The sequence below is a fragment of the Zosterops lateralis genome (genome assembly GCF_965231275.1).
Source record: "Zosterops lateralis genome assembly, chromosome: 10".
NCBI classification, from domain to species: Eukaryota; Metazoa; Chordata; class Aves; order Passeriformes; family Zosteropidae; genus Zosterops; species Zosterops lateralis.
This window is the reverse complement of record NC_139770.1, coordinates 1,005,380-1,023,456: the sequence shown is the minus strand read 5'-3', so window position 1 is coordinate 1,023,456 and position 18,077 is coordinate 1,005,380. Positions and strand designations below refer to the sequence as shown.

At 50.5% G+C, this 18,077-nt stretch overlaps 2 protein-coding genes across 3 annotated transcripts; both read left to right on the top strand.

Moving 5' to 3' along the window:
• Positions 1 to 10,014, top strand: SLC33A1 (solute carrier family 33 member 1). Of its 2 annotated transcripts, none has more exons than XM_083868434.1 (6): positions 1 to 751; positions 4,663 to 4,853; positions 5,432 to 5,616; positions 6,030 to 6,147; positions 6,883 to 7,101; positions 8,755 to 10,014. In XM_083868434.1, the coding sequence occupies exons 1-6, from the start codon at positions 13 to 15 to the stop codon at positions 8,920 to 8,922; spliced, it is 1,620 nt and encodes a 539-aa protein (XP_083724560.1). In that variant the 5' UTR covers positions 1 to 12; the 3' UTR covers positions 8,923 to 10,014. The 2 variants fall into 2 exon arrangements, with proteins under 2 accessions (XP_083724560.1, XP_083724559.1); XM_083868433.1 differs by having other exon boundaries at positions 8,702 to 10,014.
• Positions 9,537 to 17,225, top strand: LOC310913106 (protein C3orf33; the record flags this gene model as incomplete). Its single annotated transcript, XM_083868238.1, has 5 exons — positions 9,537 to 9,541; positions 11,468 to 11,759; positions 14,505 to 14,658; positions 15,362 to 15,522; positions 16,132 to 17,225. 5 exons carry the CDS (start codon positions 9,537 to 9,539, stop codon positions 16,402 to 16,404), a joined length of 885 nt encoding a protein of 294 aa, XP_083724364.1. The 3' UTR covers positions 16,405 to 17,225.
• Positions 17,226 to 18,077: the final 852 nt, after the last annotated feature.

The window sequence follows — 18,077 nt, the reverse complement described above, 5'->3', positions numbered from 1 at the left end:
CCGTTACCGGACATGGCGCCCGCCATCGCCGCCGAGGAGAGCGGCCGGCAGCGCCGCGCCGGCACCCGCCACCACCACCACAGCCTGGACCTGACCGGCGAGCCGCCCCCCGACGGCCTGCCCGGAGATACCGAGGCGCTGCTGCCTCCTCCGCCGGTGACCGGGCGGGCCCGGGGGTACCGCGGGGAGCTGGGCAGCATCCTGCTGCTGCTGGTGCTGTACGTGCTGCAGGGCATCCCGCTGGGGCTGGCGGGCAGCGTGCCGCTCATCCTGCAGAGCAAGAGCGCCAGCTACACCGACCAGGCCTTCTTCAGCTTCGTCTTCTGGCCCTTCAGCCTGAAGCTGCTGTGGGCGCCCTTGGTGGACGCCGTGTACCTGCGGGGCTTCGGCCGCCGCAAGTCCTGGCTGGTGCCCACGCAGTACGTGCTGGGGCTCTTCATGATCTACATGTCCACGCAGGTGGACGAGCTGCTGGGCGACGGGCACGGCCGCGGCCCCGACGTGGCGGCCCTGACCGTCACCTTCTTCCTCTTCGAGTTCCTGGCGGCCACGCAGGACATCGCCGTGGACGGCTGGGCGCTGACCATGCTGTCCCGGGAGAACGTGGGCTACGCCTCCACCTGCAACTCGGTGGGGCAGACGGCCGGGTATTTCCTGGGGAACGTGCTCTTCCTGGCCCTGGAGTCCGCCTCTTTCTGCAATAAGTACCTGCGCTTCGAGCCGCAGCCGCGGGGCATCGTCACCCTGGCAGGTAGGGAGGGCACTGCTTTGGAAATGCCTTGGTTTGGAAAGGGTTTTAAGGATTCCCTGTGCAGGGACACCTTTCGCTATGCCAGGGTGCTGTTCCAAGCCTCAGTGTCCAGCCTGGCTTTGGGCACTTCCAAAGAGCCAGGGGCATCTTCCCTGCCCACGTTTTCCCTGTTCTCTCCACCGTCCCTAATAATAATTATATTATAATTATATATATATAAATTAATTACATAATTTATATATATGTGTAATTATTTATATTGTATATAGTTTATATATATATATAATATATATATATATATATAAAAAATTATAAACCCACGCATTATAACAATAATCATGGTTATATCTTCCTCAGGATGCGTTTCCCCTGAGCCTAGACTTCTGTGTGGTTTGTTTGACACTGAGAACCAAACAGGTCTGGTTTGCGCCTTGCACCGTGGGAAGGCACAGCCTGCTCAGAGCCTGGCACAGCCCACTGGACTTCAGAGTTTTCTGGGCTGAAGCGTGTGGGAAACGTGCCTTGTCACTATCTTGGCTGATCTAAGCACTTTGGAGGAACTCTTTATTCCCCTCCTAGTTAATGGCCATGGACTAGGTTACTCTTTAAAAAAAAAAAAACAACAACAAGCCAAAGTCTTCATCTGGGATGAAGGTACAGGGGAATAAAAAAAAAAAAAAAAAAGGTTCTTCCAATATGATATTTTTTCACAGAATAGAAGTGAAGTGTTGAGCATGTAGCCAGTTTCTGAAGGCAGGCCTTATTTTAGTAAATTAAGGGAGATTTGCTCTTTCAGTTTAACAAATTAAATGGAGTGTGGTCAGCATAACTAGCTGTTAGTGGAGGGATATTTCTGCCTGCTGAGGTTTGGGATTTTTCTCAGAAAGGCTCTGTGTGGTGGTTTGTGTTAGGGATTTTACCCAGGAGATGCTTCCAAGTGCACCTGGTTGGGTTGGAAGTTTGAGGGAGGCCAGGAAATGCTGGCACAATTCTGGCTGCAGGCTCAGGGTGACCCTGGCAGGGAGAGCAGATCCTCATGCTCTGTCCCTCTCACTCTGCTTGCCTTGCTGGGCCATCTCGGGGGTCAGGTATCCCAGAACAGGCTGGAATTGTTGTGTGAAAGGGAATTTTGCTTTCTGTCCTACCCTTTCCTCAGGGATAAATCAGGACAGCAGTTTCCAAGAGTGCTGTGCTTGCCTGGTCTGAGCAGCTCTCACCACTCCTAACCAGTGCTCCTCTTTGCTCCCTGCTGCCAGCCCCGTGTCTGGCCCGTGTCAGGGAGCACAGAGTGACCCTCCAATGTCCCAGCTGGTTCCTGCCTTTCCCTGGGGCTGTGCAGCTGCTGGGCTGCCTGTCCCTTCCCTCTCCCTGCACTGCACACTGACGTGTCTGCTGCTGATGCAACTTGCAGGCCCTGCTGTTCAGAGAGCTTGGCTTGGATGTACTTCCCTCCCTGTATTTCCCTTCCTGTATTTCCCTTCCTGCACAGGGTTTTGGTTGGTTGGGGTTTGTTCCTCTCAGGGCTCTTTTGTTGCTATGACAAAAGTGCTGTTTTTTAAAAGATATTACCCCAAACCCAAACAGCACCACTGCAACCTCCTAAACCTGCCCTGGGGTGTTGATGTGGGTGGAGTAAGGACAGCCAATAACTGATGCTGTAGTTGCAGGATATGCTTTTTCAGGTGGTAAAACTGTAAGAAATTTCTGTTTCCCTGTCCTGTGGCTGGCACAGTGTGGTGTTTCCCTGGAGCAGCTGAGAGCAGCAGGAGTAACCAGCTCACCAAGGAGCACAGGGGCTCACTGCTCCTTGCCCTGGCTGCAATGAGCAGGTTTGGGCAGGTAAAGCAGCGGAAAACTTCACTGCTGGAAAAGGTGAATGTGTTCTGCCCGCTCAGATCTCTGAGCACTTCTGTGACAGGCTGAGCCCAGTGCCAGGGATGGAACAAGTCAACACTCTGTGATTCAGAGGGGCAGCACCCTGGGGGAATGGCTGGAGCTGTGTCAGGGGAGGTTTAGCTGGAGATCAGGGGAAGATTTCATTCCCCAGAGGGTGCCCAGGCTCCCAGGGAATGGTCACAGCCCCGAGGCTGCCACAGCTCCAGCAGTGTTTGGATAACACTCCCAGGGTTGTCTTGTGCCAAGCCAGGAGTCGGGATGATCCCTGTGGGTCCATCCCAACTCAATATTCTGTGATCCTCAGTCAGCTCTGAGTTGATGACAAGCAGCAGCATTCACTGTTCTCATTAACTTCAGGAAATAATATGGACAAATGTAAAACCATCATCACAGTCACCAAACCAAAGGCTGTGTTGGGCTGTGTCAGGCTGAAGTGCCAGAGGAGGAAACAGGAAAAACCCTTCTGTGGGCTGATTGTCCTGGCACATCCAGGCCTTTATTTACCACTTGCTGTTGAGGTGACTTTTGTTTTTCTAAAAGCAGGGGAAGCTCCCTGGCTGGTTTGTGATTCCTGCCTGGTTTGTCCACTCCAGCGTGAAGGACAAGGAAAGAGTGAGCACAGGACAAAGGTGCCCTTAAAGGCCACTCCAGTTCCCTGTGCAGAGACTCTGTGGATCCTGGGGACCTGCCCCACCTGGGTGCCTTCTCCAAGGTTGTTTTCAAGCCCTGATCTGGTTCAAACACTTCTTTTGCCCCATCTCAGTGGTTTATTTTGTTCCTAGCAGTGTAGCTGCAGAAACAAAATAGGGATGGGGGAAGCAGCAAAGTTTGTGCTTGGAATCCCTTATGTAAACTCTTAATTTCAAAGTTTTGTTTTTTTTTTCTTGTAGCCTGTTAGTGGTGTTCCTTGTATTTGAAAGGAAATGTACTTTATTTTTGTGTAAACTGCCTACAGCCTCAAAAAACCTAATTTTTCTTGTCCAAACTACTATATATATATATGCTGGGCTTTTTTTTTTTTTTTTTTTCCTAGCTTTGCTTTGGTGCTGATGCAGCCTCTGCAGTGCTGTGCTGCAGCTGACAGGGCTGGCCTGATCAGGAGCACTCATGTGATGATGCTCAGAGCTATTTCTATCCCCATCCTTGCACTGTGTGTCTCTCACTGCAGTGGGAATGCTCAGGGTTATTATTAGAGAGCTGCTCCTCTACGTCCTCTGTAGCCAGCAGCTGTGAGCAGTGGGACTCTCAGGAAATGCATCTTTCCTTGAGGATGTGTCTTTAGGACACTTTTTTTTTAAGAGAGAGCAATCTGACAGTGTTGCTTGTGAGGTCATGTTTATTTTAGGAAAGGGAAAAGTAGCAGAAATGGCATGAAAAGCCTTTTTTTTTTTTTTTCCTTTATCCTGAGAATGGTGGGACACAGCTGGAGCAGTCCTGGCCTGTTTTCTTCCACCCTTGCAGAGCCTGTTCCCCAGGAGGAGAGGGAGGCAATAATTGACTGGACCTTTGTGCTGTCTCTGCCCTTTCACCAGCCCTCACTGCTCCTTCCCAGTGTCCCAGAGGCTGCTGGAGCTGCTCCTGACCAGGAAGATTAAAGGCTGCTCCTGTCCTACCCTCTGCACATGGCTCAGTTCTTTCCTGCCTCTGTCCTGGAGGACAGGATTATCTTGAACTGACCATTCGTTAAATCACAAAGTACTCTCTTGATGGTGTTTTACTGCCCCACATCCACAATTTAGCAGATACTGATCTGCTTAAAACAGAACACTTGAATGCTGACAAGTCTCCACTTCAGCCAGACAAATCTGAGGGCTCCTTCCAGCTCTGTAAAAACTTTCCTCAGGCCATCTTCACACTCCTCAATCCCTGTTTCCTCCAGGTGGGAGATGATGTTGGGTAGGGATGCAGAGCTGAGGCACAGAGTCTGCCTTTTTTATTCCACTTTGATTATTAGGTTTATATTCTGCAACTGTCAATCATAGCTCCTACCAAGAAATCTTTATTTTCCCTTCCAGATTTCCTGTTTTTCTGGGGAGCTGTCTTCCTAGTCACCACTACATTGGTTGCCTTCTTGAAAAAGGAAAACCAGGAGCTAATACCAGCAAAGGAAGAAACAAAAGGCATCACTGACACATACAGGCTGCTATTCTCAATAATCAAGATGCCAGCAGTTCTTACTTTCTGTCTCTTGATCCTCACTTCAAAAGTAAGTAAATACATTTAAGAGTTGTTAAATGCTGCCATCAGTGTCTGGGAGGGATGGAACTTAGTTTTGCTGTTGGCTGCCATCAGAATTGTGAATTTTCACACGAAATTTAAGCAGAGTGGCTGAGCAGGGCAGTGCAGCAGAACAGCTTTGTGTGAGCTTTTGTGTTTAACACAAGCATTGAAGGGAAGTTTGGTGGCAGTGTGATATTAAAGTACATTTTTAAACAGGCTGTGTAGCTTGGCAGTTCAAAGGACAGAAAATGTTTCTTTTTAGCTCAGAATCCCCAGCTCTGTCCCAGCTGGGTTTCCATGGCTCCTAGTTGGACACTGAGGATGCCAAGAGCAGTGAAGGCACAGGATTGAATGGCAGTGCTCCTTTATGATCTTGGAATAGTTTTGGCTCTGGTGACAATGAGAGTGTGCAAGTGTAGAACATGTAGAACTAATTTGGAAATCAAATCAGGGGCAAAAGTGACTTGTCCTGTATCCCATTTCTCAGTTTACTGGATAGAGAATAAATTGAATTCCTGGCCAAACTCCCCGTTCTCAGCTCGTTTTGTCTCCTTGACATTGCAGGTTGGGTTTTCAGCAGCAGATGCTGTCACAGGACTCAAACTGGTGGAGGAGGGAGTCCCCAAAGAGCACCTGGCTCTGCTGGCAGTTCCAATGGTTCCTTTGCAGATCATCCTGCCCCTGATTATCAGTAAATACACAGCAGGGCCCCAGCCCCTGAACACCTTCTACAAAGCAATGCCTTACAGGTAAAGCCTCATTTTGGTGACACCCAGTCACAGGAGTGCTCAATTTGTGTGTTCACACCACGTGTAGGGTTTTGTGTGTAACTCTCTGACTTCCAGGTGCAAAGGAGTGTGTCAGGATTGTCACAGTGAGTGGACCTGTCTGATTCCTGCAGTGTCACTGTGTGGAGACAGAGCATGAGGTGTTTGGGATGTGCATGCACAGCAGCATCAGAGCAGTGCTCCCCTGCTCCCACTTAACAATGTCACTGCTTGTCAAATATTTAATGTCTAATGCTGAGATAGAAATAGGTGTAACTCTTCAGATCTAAACTATTTTAATGTGCTCCCTGTGGTTGTTCAGCGGTTGCTTTGTGTTGAGGAAGCACATGGGAAGAATTACTTGAAATAACAAATCATCTTTCTCATCCCTCCAGGTTGCTGCTTGGCCTGGAATTCGCCTTCCTGGTGTGGTGGGCTCCTAAAGTCAAGCATGAAGGAGGATTTCCCCTCTACTACTACGCTGTGGTGGTGCTGAGTTATGCCCTACACCAGGTAACACTCACTGTGTGGGGAGGGGAAATGCTGTTCCTGTCTTGTCCTGGGTCATGCTGGAATCCCTCCAAGCCTGACCTGTGCTGTGTGGCAGGATTGACTTCTAATACTTCTTCCATTGCTATTCCTCCATATTCCCTCCACTGGACATCATCTGTGGAGCTCCTTTTAGTTTTCCATATCTGCTGTAGTTCCCCAGATTCCTTTCTCCCCAGACCCAGAAACTCAAAAGCCACAGAGGAGCTGGAAAAATCCCAGAACTGTGTCTGAGCTTGATAGGCATGCTGATGAATGTGCTGCTTGTGCAGATAAATAAAGTTACGTGACTCTGATCCTAGGGAAAAACCCAACTTGATTGTTGGAGGAAATCATAGTGGATCTGATCCAAAGGCTTGGGAAACAAGCACCTGATGCAGCGTGGTCTTTGGATCAGAGCTGAAATGCATGCAGTGCCTTCAGAGGTGCCTTGAAATGCAGCAGGGTTGTTTTTAGGTGCTATTCTAGCTGCCTGATTGTGTTTCAGTTTGATTTCCCCAGTCATGCCAGTGCATGTGAGCCTGGGGCTGTTGCAGCACGACCTGAGACAAGCAGCCAGGCCACTCCTGTGTTAGCACAGGGACAGGCTGCAGGAGGAATTGATCCTCCACTCGGGGCTGCTGAGTTCAGGGGTGGTCACACTGGTGTTTGGTGTGTCTGTGGCCCTGGGGACACGGTGGCCTGTGTGTGTCCCCCCAGATCACCCTGTACAGCATGTACGTGGCCATCATGGCCTTCAACGCCAAGGTCAGCGACCCGCTCATCGGGGGCACCTACATGACCCTGCTCAACACCGTCTCCAACCTGGGGGGAAACTGGCCCTCCACAGTGGCCCTGTGGCTGGTGGACCCCCTGACAGTGAAGGAGTGCCAGGGGGCCCAGGGCCACCACACCTGTGCCACTGCAGCGGCCTCAGAGGTGAGTCTGGGGCTGGGGGAGGTCTCTGCTCAGTGTTCTCTGCATTAAATGGCTTCTTGCAGATTTTTTTTTTGCCTTTGAAAAAACCTTCACAATGTATAGCTTGTGCTTAAAAATTCCCACTGATGCAGCTCATTTTCCTGTGTGATAAAATCCTGTCTGCTAGCACCTGCACACTCTGAATGACCAGCCCCTTAACCCAGGGTTTGCAGCTGCAGAGGAGTGAGTCCTTTCTTCCCTTGCTGAGCTGGGGTAGAAGCACCAGGCTGGTGCCACATCCTGTGCAGTGTGAGGAGGCTGTAGGGATGGTTTTGAGTTGTGCAGCAGGCCCTCTGTCCCCCAGAGCCCTCCATTTCTGTGCTAGGTTTTTCTTCCTCCTGTCTCCCTGGAGGCTTTTTATCTGCATGTCTTGATAGCTTCTCCAAGATGCTGCTCTGCTCTCTGATTTTGGTGTCCGTTTTCCCCATGAAATCAAGTGGGACTGGCTGCCTGCCCAGTTCTGGGAAGAGAACAAAGAACTTGCTGTACACAGATCAAACAACAGGACACAAAACTGCTGGGAAAGCAACATTTCAAATTCATCTCCTCACAGCAAATGAGACATTTGACATGGCTGAAGAGTGGAAATGTTTGGGGGATTATTTTTCTGTGCTCATGACTGAGATTTATTGCACTCCTGAATGCCAGGATGCACTAGGACGTGGAGGTTCTCTAAATGATCAAGGTGTTCTGAAGTCCAGCATGACTTGTCTGAATTGGAGTTGCAGTTTTTGCTGGTGCAGAGGAGAAACTGCTTCTGCAGCAGATGCTTTCCCAGCCCCTCATTCATTAGCTTGTCACTAATTAGGTTCCTTGTGTCCCAGCCTCTACTGAGCTTGATTCCTTCCTCCTTCACCTCACTCCTCTGATCTTTTCCCACATCCTCCTGGTTGGTGACATTCCACCACCACCACACCCTTCTTATTCCTAATCTGATTTTGACATGTCTCAGAATAATGAAAATGCGGCAGAGCCTCATCTCAGGAGTGATTAATCCTGGGATTAGAGCAGTGTTGAAAGGCAAACAATGGCTGAGACAATCCTGGCCTGTACAATCACCCTGAGAGTGCTGGGGGTTTTCTTCCAGATCAGAACCATCCTGGCCATGTTTCTCTCAGATGCAGAATCACAGAATCATGGAATGGTTTGGATTGAGGACCTTAAAGCCCATTCAGTCCCACCCCCTGCTATTGGCAGGGACACCTTCCACTATCCCAGGTTGCTCCAAGTCCTGTCCAACCTGGCCTTAGATATTTTTAGATCTGGGGAGTCCACAACATGGATGGCTGGGAAAATAAATCAATTTTTCAATGAGGTTGGGAACAGTGGTTGCACCTGCAGGCCAGCACAGACAGCGGGGCTGTTTCTGTTTTCTGCAGTTTGCCCTTTATGCTCCATTTCCCACATGTTTAGAGCAGGTTTCATACTTTGTTTATTACTTGATAAGCTCAAAAACCTCCCTGACCAACAGCATAGGAAACAACAAAGAGCAAGAGACTCTATTTAGTCATGACCAGGAGCTGTGGGGTGCTGTGTGCTCATGGCCTGTGCTCTGTTCCAGCTGTGCACAGCAGCTGTGGGGGGCTGTGTGCTCACAGCTGTGCTCTGTTCCAGCTGTGCACAGCAGCTGGGGGCTCCTGTGTCACCACCCTGGACGGTTACTACGTGGAGTCCGTCGTCTGCCTCATCCTGGGCTTCGCCTGGTGGTTCTTCCTCGGACCAAAATTCAAAAAGCTGCAGGACGAAGGACAGTCTTCCTGGAAGTGCAAGAGGAGCAATTGATGCGCTCAGGTGTTGGATGGACCAGCCAGGAGGTTTTGGTTTTATCACAAAGACGTGTCCCATAATCAGCACCCCGGAATGCTGGTGTTGGTGAGGTCTGTGTGGCCGGGGCAGGGCTGTGTGAGGCACCACTGCCCTCCCCACAGCACAGGCTCAGTTCAGAAAGGAATGGCTAAAGCAGCACCTCAGTGCTCCATGCTTACCCCTGATCCCACCTCTGGGAAAGCTCCCCATGCCCTGGCTGTAGAGGCAGCAGCATTGCCAGCTGAGTGCCAGCTTTTATTTTCACACAGAAACACTCTGACAGGGCAGCTGACCTGGGGGAGGATGCCCAAGGCATCCTGACTTGGAGGTTAAGCACAGTGCTACGGAATTCCTTGTGGGAAGATCCCTGTGAGGTGTCTGTGGGCTTTGCTCCTTCTCACTTTCTGAGCTGTAACCACGCCTCAAAGGATGAAACGTTCCGGAGATTCTTTTAAAATGTATTTTCTGGCTTTTATAAGCTTTAAAGATTTATAAGAAAATATTTTTATAAGCAAATGACATTTGTTTAATTTATTTCCGCTGTTTCAAGGCAGTTTGATTTACGTTCGAGGTACTTTCTTGACGGCAAAATGCTGTAAGGTAGGACTGGAGAAACGCACAATCCTCTGAGCCTTGAGCCCTGCAGCTGGAGCTGGAGGTGCTTCCCAAGGGAGGGCACGTGGGCCTTTGGAAGGGGTGAATTGATAGAGGAAGACCAATCCATAGGTTTTCCAAACTGTGTTACTAAAATTGGAATATTCATTCTCAAAAGCAGTGGGAGCAGGGAGACTTCCCCCAGCCGGGGGTGAGGAGAGTTGAGTTGGTGATGACCAAGTTGCCAAATTCCCCTGGAGCTGGTGCAGGACTGGCCCTCACACAAATCAGAGGGGCACAGTCCTGAGGCAGAGGTGCTGCAGAACTCACTGCTGGTGCCATGTGCTGGAAACATTCCTGCTGGGATTGTCCCCTGAGCTCCCTCCTGAGTGCCTTAGGGACCCACAGGTGCTGGAGAGGCACTCGGACCCCGCCGGCTGTATGGAACATTGGTATTAAAAACTATTAAACATCCCTTGGAGAGGTGCACGAGGTTCTCTGCCATGTTTTGTGTCAGTGTTTGAAGGGTTGGGCTGGGAAGGGGTTTGGGATCTGCTGCTGCTGTGTGTGTTTTGGGGGAACAGTGATAAAAAACCACCTTTGGAGTGCCAGGGGCGTGGGTGGGTGTACAGAGGGTCTCCTTGGCATCAGGAGTCAGGAGAGGCTGGAAGAGGACACTGTCTCCTGTCCTCTGTCCTTTCCCTGGAGGGACACACCTCACAGTTTGCTGCAGGCACAGCACAAACACTGGTGCTGAGTGAAATCACATTGGTTTATTGCCTAAGCTGAACATCGCCCAGTTTCCCCTCTGCAGAACCACAAAATCAACATAAAAATACATCAGATTTATGGCCACACCTTTCAGTCCCTGTCCCACCATCTCCACTGCATTAACTCTGTGAGGCACTAAAGTTTCCTCACTAGAACCGTGGGCTGCTTAATTAATTACATCTTGTGCCTACCTAGAGGGGTTGTTTTAACTTCTCTGACAGTGAGGAAAACTTCAAGTGCAGAAGCTGAGAAATTAAATTTGCTGTGTATTAGATTTGGGGTTTTACTTTGCAATTTCTTTTACACTATTTTGAAAGGTGCCAGGGAAACTTATCACTAATAAAGATGGGTTAAGGATTGCTTATCAATAATTAGATTATCTCAACAACATCAAAGTTGCACATAAACTCCAAATCGGTAGGAATAGATATAGTTCCTGAAATAAATGTGTCCTTTTTTTCAAACTGGTGAAACAAGTTATGAATTAGTGCTTTTAATTTAAGCAGCAGTTCTGTAAGTTGGAAATGTTGCTGCTGTGCCAGGCCCTGAGCAGGCTGCTGAAGAGGACCCATAAAATTTTCATCTTATTCTCTTTTGACCAACTCTGAAAGTAATTTTCCTTTTAAACATTAGAATTATTGCAGAGTTAAACATCTTTAACATGAAAAAAAAAAAAAAAAAAGCCCACAAAACAACAAGAATAACAAACCAAACAAATCAAAAATGCCAATAAGAAAGGAGTATCTGAAGGGTCAGAGGAGGTGAGGTGCAGGTTTGAGGGTTACAGTGAAGAATTCAATCTGGAGAAGGCTCCAGGGAGAGCTCAGAGCCCCTGGCAGTGTTTCTCGGCTCCCCTGGCTCCGGTGGCACCGGGCGGTGTTTCCCAGCCCCGGGGCTCGGTGGCACCGAACGGTTTTTCCCGTCCCCGGAGCTCGGTGGCACTGGGCGGTGTTTCCCTGCCCCGGTAGCCCCGGTTGGTGTTTCCCAGCCCCGTGGCACGGTGACACCAGGCGGTGTTTCTTGGCTCCGGCAGCACCGGTTGGTGTTTTCCTGCCCCGGTAGCCCCGGTTGGTGTTTCCCAGCCCCGTGGCACGGTGACACCAGGCGGTGTTTCTTGGCTCCGGCAGCACCGGTTGGTGTTTTCCTGCCCCGGTAGCCCCGGTTGTCGTTTCCTGCTGCCGCGGGGGCGCTCGGGAGGCGGCGATGCCGGAACCGGAGGCGGGCGGTGCCGGTGGCGGCCCGGGGCCCGCCGCCCTGGCCCTGGCCCGCCTGTCCGAGTGGGCGGACGCGCACCTGGGGCTGCTGCGGGTACCGGGGCCGGGCCGGGCGGGCACCGGGCCGGGGAGGGGAGCCCGCCGGGCCCGGCTGAGCCCCGTTCTCCTCCGCAGGGCCTGATCGCCGGCACGGCCGTGGCCGGGGCGCTGCTGCTGGCGCGGAGCCTCCGCCTGGTGAGTGCGGGACCGGCCCGGGGAGCCTGGAACGGGCCGGGGAGTGCGGGGCAGCCCGGGGAATGCGGGAGAGCTCGGGGAATGCGGGGGAGCCCGGGGAATGCCGGAGAGCCCGGGGAATGCAGGGGAGCCCGGCACGGCCCCTCAGAACCGCGGGGAGCCCGGAACGGCCGCTCAGTAGAGCGAGGAGCCCGGCACTGCCCCTCAGAAACGGGGGGAGAGCCCGGCCTGGCCCCTCAGAACCGGGGAGGGTCCGGAACGGGCCCTGGCGATGCAGTGGAGCCTGACATGAGTGCTCAGAACCGGAAAGTGCGGGGGAACCCGGCACGGGCCCCTCAGAACGGCGGGGGAGCCCAACACAGCCGCTCACAAGCGAGGAGAGCCCCGCACGGCCCCTCAGAACCGGGGAGAGCCCCTCATGACCCCTCAGAACCGCAGGGAACCCGACACGGCCCCTCAGAACCGGGAGGAGCCCCTCATGACCCCTCAGAACCGGGAGGAGCCCCTCATGACCCCTCAGAACCGGGGAGAGCCCGGCACGGCCCCTCACAAACGGGGGAACCCGGCCCTGCCGCTCGGGCCGTGTGCGGAGGGCCCGGGCCCGTCCCCTCACCGCCCCTGGCCCGTCCCCCCTCACCGCCCCTGGCCCGTCCCCTCACCGCCCCTGGCCCGTCCCCCCTCACCGCCCCTGGCCCGTCCCCCCTCACCGCCCCTGGCCCGTCCCCTCACCGCCCCTGGCCCGTCCCCCCTCACCGCCCCTGGCCCGTCCCCTCACCGCCCCTGGCCCGTCCCCTCACCGCCCCTGGCCCGTCCCCTCACCGCCCCGGGCCCGTCCCCCCTCACCGCCCCGGGCCCGTCCCCCCTCACCGCCCCGGGCCCGCTCCCGCCCGCAGCTCCAAACCGATTCCTGTGTTTTGTTCCGCTTTGCTCAAAGCAGGAGCTGGTGGTTCCCTCTAAAGACTCCTCGCTCCTCAGTACCGAACATTGTTTATATATTTTAACAACGCGTCAGCATTCACTGCTGAATTCCGTAGTTTTTCTGTTAATTCACACTCATCCCCCTGTGTTATCTGTGGTCTCAATGCTGATCAACCCCCGGCCTTTCCCCAGTCCCGGCTCCCTTTGGTGTGTCTGGAATTGCTGCAGGAATTGCCTTTCCCCGGGACGGCTCAGCCCCTGTCCTGCCGCTCCCGCCCAGACAGCCCATTCATTGTCCTCCCTCCCCCTAAAAATAAAGATTAGCCGAGCGTGCAAGGTTCACAATGCCATTGCTTCATCATAACGGTCCTGCTGCAGCTACTGATTAACCAGGGAAAAAAAGCAGCCAAGTTGGAGTAAAGTCTTGAGGATCCTGTGGCATCTTCGCGGGTCCCTTGTTGTCGCCTGTCCTGGAGCCCCTGGAGGGGTGATGTCCCCTTTGCCTGTCCCTCTGTGCAGCTCCAGCCCCTCCATGGTCCAGACACAGCTGAAACAGCCTCTTGCCTCGTGTGTTAGCTGTCCTTCCACACACTGAGCGTCTTCTGAGTGGTTTTACACATCACCCAAATCCTCCCTCACTGCCAGGTCAGGCTGGACTGACACCACTCTGCTCACTCCTGGAGAAGATGAACCTCCACGGGCAGGAGCCACTGTGCTCCCACAGGGTTCCAGCTGCTTAAAAAATCACAGTTAGCTTCATCTTCCCCCTGCACAATTCCAAATGATACAAGAGAACATTTGTGTGGAGTTTTAACTTAAAAATCCTACCTGAAAACCTGAGCTACAAATGCTGCCAGAATTGTTTTTCTGTTTTATGTTTGGTTGGTTTTGACCCAAGGGCCTGTGAATGAATTAACCTGGCTGGTGGAGCTTCCAGAGTGAATGAGATCAGCTTTGAACAACTTCTGTTCATAAAAACCTTCAGCCTTCCTGCCTGCAAGGTCCCAAATTCCCGTGTTCCTAATAGGAGGCCCCATGGACTGCAGAGAGGGAGGTTTGCTGAATAAATAACACCCAGGAGACACATCTTTAGCTGTGGTGTTTTGTGGGGTTATTTCCCAGCAGTTGTACATCAGTGCCCAGTGGGTTTCAAGCTCTGTACAAGTAGATCAGTGCTCTGCTAAGGCCTCTTAAATTTTGGGGGGGGGGGTTAATTTTTTGGGGTCCTTCTCCCTCACCCCAAGCCTGGGGCTGCTCCATTCCTGTGCCACAGCCCGAGTCTTTGCTGCTGCTCAGCTTGCTTTTCCTGTGTGATCGCATAACCATCCCCTTTGGATCCTCCCAGGCTGTGGTATCAAATTTAATCTTCTTGTGATCTTCTCATGGCTGTTCACCTGCCTTTGTCCCTCTCCCGGTTTCCTCGGGCATCAAAGCGGGGTTGTTTCTGCTCCGCCTTTGTTTTCAGCGTGTCTGTCCTTTCACCCCCATCCCAGCCCCATTCAGGCTGCTTCTGAAACACTCTTTTCTTGGGGAATCAAGTGAGCTTCAATAGGCTCTGCTTGAAAAAAAAATGGCAGTTTCTGTTCTTTCTCTAAACCTGGTTTTTATGTCCAGGCCAACGTTGCAAGTCCTGTAAAACAGGGAAGGTGGTAAAGTGTGGAGAGGCTGGCACAGCTTCTGGAGCTGATCACCATGAAATATAGATTATATTTACTTAATAATAGAGGTGTAATTTCCCAAAGGATTTTAAGAAGTTGGATTTAGTGTGGCTGTAACTGCTCTATATTTTTTATTAAAATTTAGTCTTTCTCTTTCTTCCATCAATAGACAACAAAGTTCACAAGTCCTTTGGAGATACCTGTGGAGTTCGTAGAAAAGAATGTGAAGTTGAGAGGGAAATTACATCACATCACAGAGAAGGGCCTGGAAGTTGAGCACATTCCCATCACCGTTCCTTTCATCTCAGCCATCCAGAAAAAATGTGAGTAATGAGGAAAAGAGTGTGAAGAGCAAGGGCAGAAATGAAATGTGCTGCTCTTAGAGGGGCTGTGAGCTTGAGAGGAAGGGCTGAGGCACATTCCCAGCTCTGCCTTTTGGTCTTTCTGTGCTTTGCAGGTGGGAAACTGGGGAATAAAAGACACGAGGAGACCAGTACAGAGAGTTTGTCACCACAGTGTTTGTGTTAATCCTTGGAGTTACTGTGATATTTTCCAGCAGCAGAAGTGAGCACTCAGGCAGTGGTTCTGCTTGCACAGCTCATCTCATTCCTGGCAAAAAGCCTCTGTTGGGATTGTGCTTTTATTTGCAGACACCCATTTTTGGGGACAGTTTTGCTGTCAGAAACAAACTTTCCATCAAGTCTGTGACTCTCACACTGGCTGTGCAAACACCAGCAGGTGCTGATGCTTTTGCCCCTTTGGGTGAAGGATAAGGGACTTAAGCAGGAGCAGATCTTTCTCTTTGCATGCAAAATAAACCAAAACTCATTTTGATTTAGTCAACCTTGAATTTATATTTTTTTTTCCTGAAGAAGAGATGAGACCAAATTCCTGTTTGCTCTGAGAAACTAAAAGGGATCCTTTTAGCCCATGGAGATCAATTCCTGACCAAGAGCTGAGGGTGTGTGCAAAGGCTGAGCTCTGTCCCTTTGTCCCCAGCCCCAAGTTTGTCCCTTTCCCTTTCAGGGCAGCCCGAGGGGCTCCTGCTGATCCGCCTGGCCGGGGTGGAGCTGGCTCCAGGGGGCACGGCCTGGCTGCAGCAGCAGCTGCTCCCCAAACAGCCCCTGTGGTTCCAGATCCTGGGGAGGGACAGCTCGGCCCTGGACTGCCTCGTTCTGGTCCATAAGGTAAGGACAAACACAAAAACTGGCTCTCAGCTGCAGTTTTAGATGTGACTGTAGTCACACAGTTATCTCAGTACGTTTAACAAAGGTTATTATTTATGATTTATCATCCTCAGTGTGAATTTTAAATGTTGCATTTGCAAATCTGATCGCAGTCATTTTCCAGACTGATTCATGGCAGGAGTGTGCTTCTCTGCCAATGCCAAAAAGGCATCCTGGAGTTCTGATTAGCCTAATGTTTGCTATCCAATGTTCCCTCACAAATGCCTGGCACTATAGAATCACAGCATGCTTTGGGTTGGAAGGGACTCACAGACCATCCAGTCCCAGGCCACGGTCAGGGACACTTTCCACTGTCCCAGGCTGCTCCAAGCCCTGTCCAGGCCATCCTTGGACACTTCCAGGGATCCAGGGGCAGCCACAGCTTCTCTGGGCACCCTCAACACCCTCACACTGGAGTTGAGTTTTAAGTCCCCTGAATTCCTCTTCACTTTTAAATTCTTCTGCCAAAATGTAGATAGAGCCATGAGTAAAGCTCGTACCTCTGAGGGAGTTCACACCCAAATAACCCCGTTTCAGTGGTGAATATCTATTTATTGTGTTTTTTTATAGGGCGGATTTCTCAGCACCTGCTTGAACGAAGAGCTCTTGAGACAAGGGCTGGCCAGAGCAGCCCAGATTGAGGGGCTGCCTCACCACTCCCACCTCTACTGGAAACTGCACAAAAGGCTCCTCCGGGCTGAGCTCAAGGCTGTGAAGAAAAATAAAGGCATATGGAAAGAACAAAGCTACTCTGAAAGACTCCAGGAGCACATAAGCAGCAATAAATTCCTGCAGAGGCTGAAAGAGTTTGTGAGCTGGGTTAGAAGCTCTGCTGGGAGGTGAAGAGCTGGGGAATGCAGCTCCCCACGTTATGGGATTTGTGTATGTTTGTGATCACAAACAATGCTGTGATGTGGAGGGTCCCTGTCTCAAACACAAACCCCACAGTCAATGGGTTACACAGAATATAAACCCCCAGTTCATGGTTATTTAGAATATATCCCATATCATAACCCACGTGGGACTGAAGTTTACTATCAGGCCACCAGTGAAAATGTTCTGGTGCCAGACTTCTCCACAGTGATGTCCTGAATTAGTTATCCAGTTTCCCACCTGCTGAACTCCTCTGAGCTGTGCTGCCCTGTGCAGGTTTGAGGGGCACCTCAAAACCCATCCCAGGCCTTTACAAAGCTCGTGGGATGGGTTTAAACACAACCTTTTTGTTTGCATTCTGTTCCTAAGATACTTTTTAGGTGTAATTTGTGGTTTAAAACTCGTTCATCTTGAATAATGGGTTGCATTGTTAGTGATATAAAAGGTGATTTGTTATGGCTGATCTTAAAAAGCTGATAAGGTTGTAATAACTAAAGTTCCTCAGGGGAAAAAAAAATCACTTGGTGTATCAAAGAATATAATGTCAGGAATCCAGATTTTTCAAAGACAGCTTTCATGTGAAGAGGAAAAACCTGTGTTGTTTCTTTCTGATGGTTCTGTAAGTATCTAAAATTAGATGAATATAAAACTTTACCATGAAATTTGACACGGAGGAGCAGACTGTGTTAAGAACTTGAATTCTTGTTTTATTTTTGATACACATGTAAAGTATATGAGTGTATTACTATTTATGTTGTAAATAGTCTCAGAATAAAGATTGAATTTCTTAAGTTCGTTGTTACATGTTTTTTATACCAAGCCCTTGACCCTTTTTTAACCTCCCACAGCCCCAATATTTATTTAAAGTGAAGTGTTTTACAGATTTTCTTTCTGTGTGATTGCTTTCCAGTGAAACACTGGGGTAAAGAGTGTGGTACAAAAAATCCCTAATAATCCAACACTGCTTTTATGGCAATTAGTTGCTACATTAACATTTTCTCTGCTGATTTCAGAGCAAAGTTGTGACTCTTGAAATCCTTAAAAAAAAAAACCCAGTTTCCTTGGGTAAGAATAGATGTCAGTGGTTCTTTAGTCCTTTTGTTCCTGGTCCTCGCAGGGTGAGGCTGGTGCTGAGGAGCAGCGAGCCATGAAATAAATACCTGCAGTGTCTCTGTGTGGGGGAGAGGGGAGGCAGCTCTGGGCCAGCAAACCGGGTGTCTGTGCCTGTTAGAAAATGGAAAATAAAAAAGTGAGATTCTGGCTTTGTTCATAAGACAGCAAAGGGTTGAGCCAGCCACCACCGTGGTCCTTGGAGGTGAAAGTCATCAGACAGACAGGGATTTGGGACTGGCTGTGGCACCCTCCAAAGCTGAGTTTTAACCCCAAAGTACACATTCAGGCACAGCAATAATCCACTCCTCGTGGGGGTTTATGTTCTGTTCCCACATCTGGGATGTAGGAGCTTTTCCAAGCTGGGCATAATTGCACACTTATGATTTATTTTCTGTAATAATTAAATATAATTCTGGACTTCGCACTTCTGTTGTGGAGATGAGTCACGGGAGGATTTATCACAAAAAATCCACTGTAAAGCTGAGAGAAAAGTCTCAGGAAGCCACACGGCACATTTCTAGCGAGCAGAG

Excerpts from the sequence above, each read along its gene's own strand:
- SLC33A1 (XM_083868433.1), top strand. The coding sequence starts at position 13 with ATGGCGCCCGCCATCGCCGCCGAGGAGAGCGGCCGGCAGCGCCGCGCC. Across the intron at positions 752-4,662 it reads GGGCATCGTCACCCTGGCAG|ATTTCCTGTTTTTCTGGGGA; the intron begins GTAGGGAGGGCA and ends TTTCCCTTCCAG. Across the intron at positions 4,854-5,431 it reads TCTTGATCCTCACTTCAAAA|GTTGGGTTTTCAGCAGCAGA; the intron begins GTAAGTAAATAC and ends TTGACATTGCAG.